Consider the following 3504-nt stretch of genomic DNA (forward strand, 5'->3'; position numbering starts at 1 on the left):
ATATGTTTTGAACTTTTCACTTGTTTTGTGCCATTTACAAATATCTTTATAAATCAAATTCAGATGAAAAAAAAAACTTTTTCATTGCCATGGAGTTATAATGATTTTTTGTTACTTTGTAAACATGAGGGGTCAGAAACAATGCTTCTTTGACATCATGTAACTTTGCTCTGTTTTGGTCCGATGTCAATAATATTATTATCATTTTTTATTTTTAATCTAATTGTTTTTTGTGTTGTTTTGCAGGTTTAGAATTGGCTACCTTTCCACTCATCCCAACACGTTTGGACAAAAGTGCCCCAAAAGAAAACGCCCACCCCGCTCTCACAATTGCCAAAAAAACTTAGACCATGTCATCGATTCGAAATCTTTCATCCTTTCCCATTCTACCCAACTGAGCCCCACTCAATCCAGGCCCTGGCAACCCGTTGAAGCTGACAATCCGCATAAGATAGCGCAATTCCGCTGAGGTTATCATGGTGGCCCTGTGGTCACTTTACTACGTCAGATCTGTTCCATAAGCTGCCTAAGACACATTATTGAGTGAGGGTAAACGTTATTCTCCACCGATTAGTTGGCGGTGCGACCTTTTTTTAAACTCAACCTAACCTTATCAAACCTAACCTAACCTGAGCTAACCTAACCCAGCCTAACCTAAAACGATATTAATAGCCCTTAAACTCTGTCTCAGAACCGTTCTAACAGTTTGTCACGAATTTAAAAATGAGCACCGCCAACTAATCGGTGGAGAATAACGTTTATCCTGAGTGAGTGAGTGAGTGAGTCGACACTGGATTGATGGTGTAGCACTCAGTGGGACTTGATCATTGTGGGCGTTCAATCCACCTGGTTGAGACGGAGAGAGAGCCCATTGACAAGGCCATCTGGACCCGTATGCCCGCTCCACGGCCCTGGAACAGCCTGGCCATATCATCATCATCATCATCCTATCCATCACACACCATCCACGTCCCTCCCCAATAATTCTCATCAACGTTTTGAATCCATTCCGAGCTATTCCCCGTCAATTTCATTTCTCCTCCGCCGGAATCTGAATTCGGCCCGATTACCCCTCTGATCAGCCTGGGCCAATCCATCTTCACGTCAACGACGTGCCAAGTAAGCAGACGTACACTTTTGGGGTTTGTCAATCCATTCGTAACGACGGGATCGGATCCAAAATGATCATCATGCCCAGACCTACACATCTGGAGTTGGCCAGTATTATCCACTTGAGATGGACTTGAGGGGGGGGTGACACTAAAAGCTGGGATTATTATTTTTTTTTGGGGTGGGGTGGGGTGAATTTAGTCTGTTGTAGTTTAAACCCGATGAGCCGTAGAAGTATAGAATTATGTGTGGCTCGCCTTTCATAATCTCCCTCATCCACTATTTTGTGCCTCGATTCGTGATTCAGCCCAGTTTTAGTGTTTCAGTGGCCAGGCCCCAAAACATCTCAAGGGTCAGCCCTCCTGCCTTTGGATTCTAGTTCGTTTTGATTATGTAATGCCGGCAAACGGATCAACTCCATCCAGTTGGCTCGATGCCCATTTTTTTTCGTCCTCCAGCGTTACTAACCCACCCAAACTCGAGGCGACGTTTCTGAAATACGCACTTAGTTGTCAATATGTCAACCCGATCGTGTCTAACCGAGCCAGGCTTTGTGTGTTTAAATTGGCTTCATAGGGCCCTTGCTTGACTTCAGGTCCATTTGACTCTCGAGTGGAACGCGTCCAGGCGTAACCATGCCCGTCCGGACCATTCCGTTGGAGGCCAGCATGATCCCGCCTCGGCCTCCGGTCAACTCGAAACAGCCAGGCGTGGCCTCCTCCCTCCTCTACAACGGGTCTCGTTTCACCGGCCATCAACGGTCCAAGGGAAACGAGTACGCTGTTGAGGTCATTCTTCAGCACGTGGATCTGGAAAACTCCTATTTGTGCGGGTATTTGAAGATCAAAGGCCTCACTGAAGAGTATCCCACACTCACGACCTTCTTCGACGGTGAAATCATCAGTAAGAAACACCCCTTCCTCACTCGGAAATGGGACGCTGATGAAGACGTTGACAAGAAACATTGGGTAAGAGTCCTGATACGTGTCCTGATACGTGAGGATATTTGGGAGGCCAGATGTTAATCTGAGCTCTTCGGATGACTTTCAGGGCAAATTTGATGCCTTCTATCCATACGCCAAGAACTTCAACTCGGACCATTTCGATTATGAAGCACTGGCCAAGACAGATTTCGTATTCATGCGATGGAAAGAGCATTTCCTAGTGCCCGATCATACCATCAAAGACATCAATGGGGCGTCTTTTGCGGGTTTCTACTACATTTGCTTTCAGAAGTCCAAGTCCACCGTGGATGGTTACTACTTCCACAGGAACTCTGAATGGTTCGTCATATAATATGAATTTGAAGTGGTTTTGTATATTTTTCAGTGAACTTATCCATGTTGAAGCACCTCACATTTTTTTTTGTTTTTAGAGGAAATATTGTCTTAATTGTTAGTCCCATCTGTACATTAAGTATGGGTAGTCCAATTTAAAGGCGTGCGTCTTTATCCTTGTTCATCATTTTACATCAAGTGTCTCTTCAGAAAACACTGGCATAATAATAATAATAATAATAGTATATCACCCCTTACTAACACTGCTCCCTCATCTTGCTGTTTCAGGTTTCAAAGCTTGACTCTTAAACACGTTCCGGATCATTCCCACCAGATCTATGAATTCCGATGAATACGTTTAACAAACCAACGAAACGCCCAAAAGCCTCGTGAAACACTCAGCTTTGGGGATGAACTTGTGATGAGCGAGCGGGTGACACAACCCTCTCTTGACACCGAAATTCGTGATCTGGTCCTTATTCATCATGGTCAATGACCACTCTCTCAATGCTAATGATCGTGTATCGAACCCTCAACAATCCTAAGCTCCCAATCTACCGAGGTATTTTGCCCATAGTTCAGCTACGTCTCTTGTGAGAAACAACAAGCCCAGTCGTCTTCCAATCGACAGCGCATCACTTTGATTTGATTGCCATTGGCATGCCATATTCAATTATACCATTCATATGTCAGTGCGACTCCATGAGCTACTAACTCTCTCTCTCTCTCACTCTTTGGTCTTGGAAAAAGATTCCCAAGCTTTTCGCTTGCTTCCCATATCCTGCATGTGAACGTATAGTCCTCGTACCGCCTCCATTTCCACTAATGCTTCGCCATACCGAAGTATCTGAAAATATTAAGCATTGTTTAACCTGGTCAACCTCTTTTACTAGTTTTGAGTCGCTAGTATCACACATGTTCATGAACGAAAATTTCAAGACTAGCTTACACGCACACCCATACCCATAAACTCACGTATACACCATGTACCTTATCGAACACGATGTGCGATCCTTCCGGGGATGCCCTGAAGTCTGTGTGGGGCAACCCGTATTATACGAACCATGAATTACAAAAATCATTGATCAAACCAACTGTGATGGTTCTCTCCTTTTTA

The 3504-nt window shown here is 44.3% G+C and overlaps 1 protein-coding gene across 1 annotated transcript; it reads left to right on the top strand.

Annotated features, from left to right (window-relative positions):
• Window positions 1–711: 711 nt before the first annotated feature.
• Window positions 712–3481, top strand: LOC131882462 (glucose-induced degradation protein 4 homolog). The gene is made up of 4 exons (XM_059229611.1): window positions 712–1119; window positions 1706–2078; window positions 2161–2393; window positions 2676–3481. Exons 2-4 carry the CDS (start codon window positions 1746–1748, stop codon window positions 2737–2739), a joined length of 630 nt encoding a protein of 209 aa, XP_059085594.1. The 5' UTR covers window positions 712–1119; window positions 1706–1745; the 3' UTR covers window positions 2740–3481.
• The last annotated feature ends 23 nt before the right edge of the window (window positions 3482–3504 follow it).

Source organism: Tigriopus californicus, chromosome 1 (assembly GCF_007210705.1).
Source record: "Tigriopus californicus strain San Diego chromosome 1, Tcal_SD_v2.1, whole genome shotgun sequence".
NCBI classification, from domain to species: domain Eukaryota; kingdom Metazoa; phylum Arthropoda; class Copepoda; order Harpacticoida; family Harpacticidae; genus Tigriopus; species Tigriopus californicus.

Excerpts from the sequence above, each read along its gene's own strand:
- LOC131882462 (XM_059229611.1), top strand. The coding sequence starts at position 1,746 with ATGCCCGTCCGGACCATTCCGTTGGAGGCCAGCATGATCCCGCCTCGG. Across the intron at positions 2,079-2,160 it reads ACGTTGACAAGAAACATTGG|GGCAAATTTGATGCCTTCTA; the intron begins GTAAGAGTCCTG and ends GATGACTTTCAG. Across the intron at positions 2,394-2,675 it reads TTCCACAGGAACTCTGAATG|GTTTCAAAGCTTGACTCTTA; the intron begins GTTCGTCATATA and ends TTGCTGTTTCAG.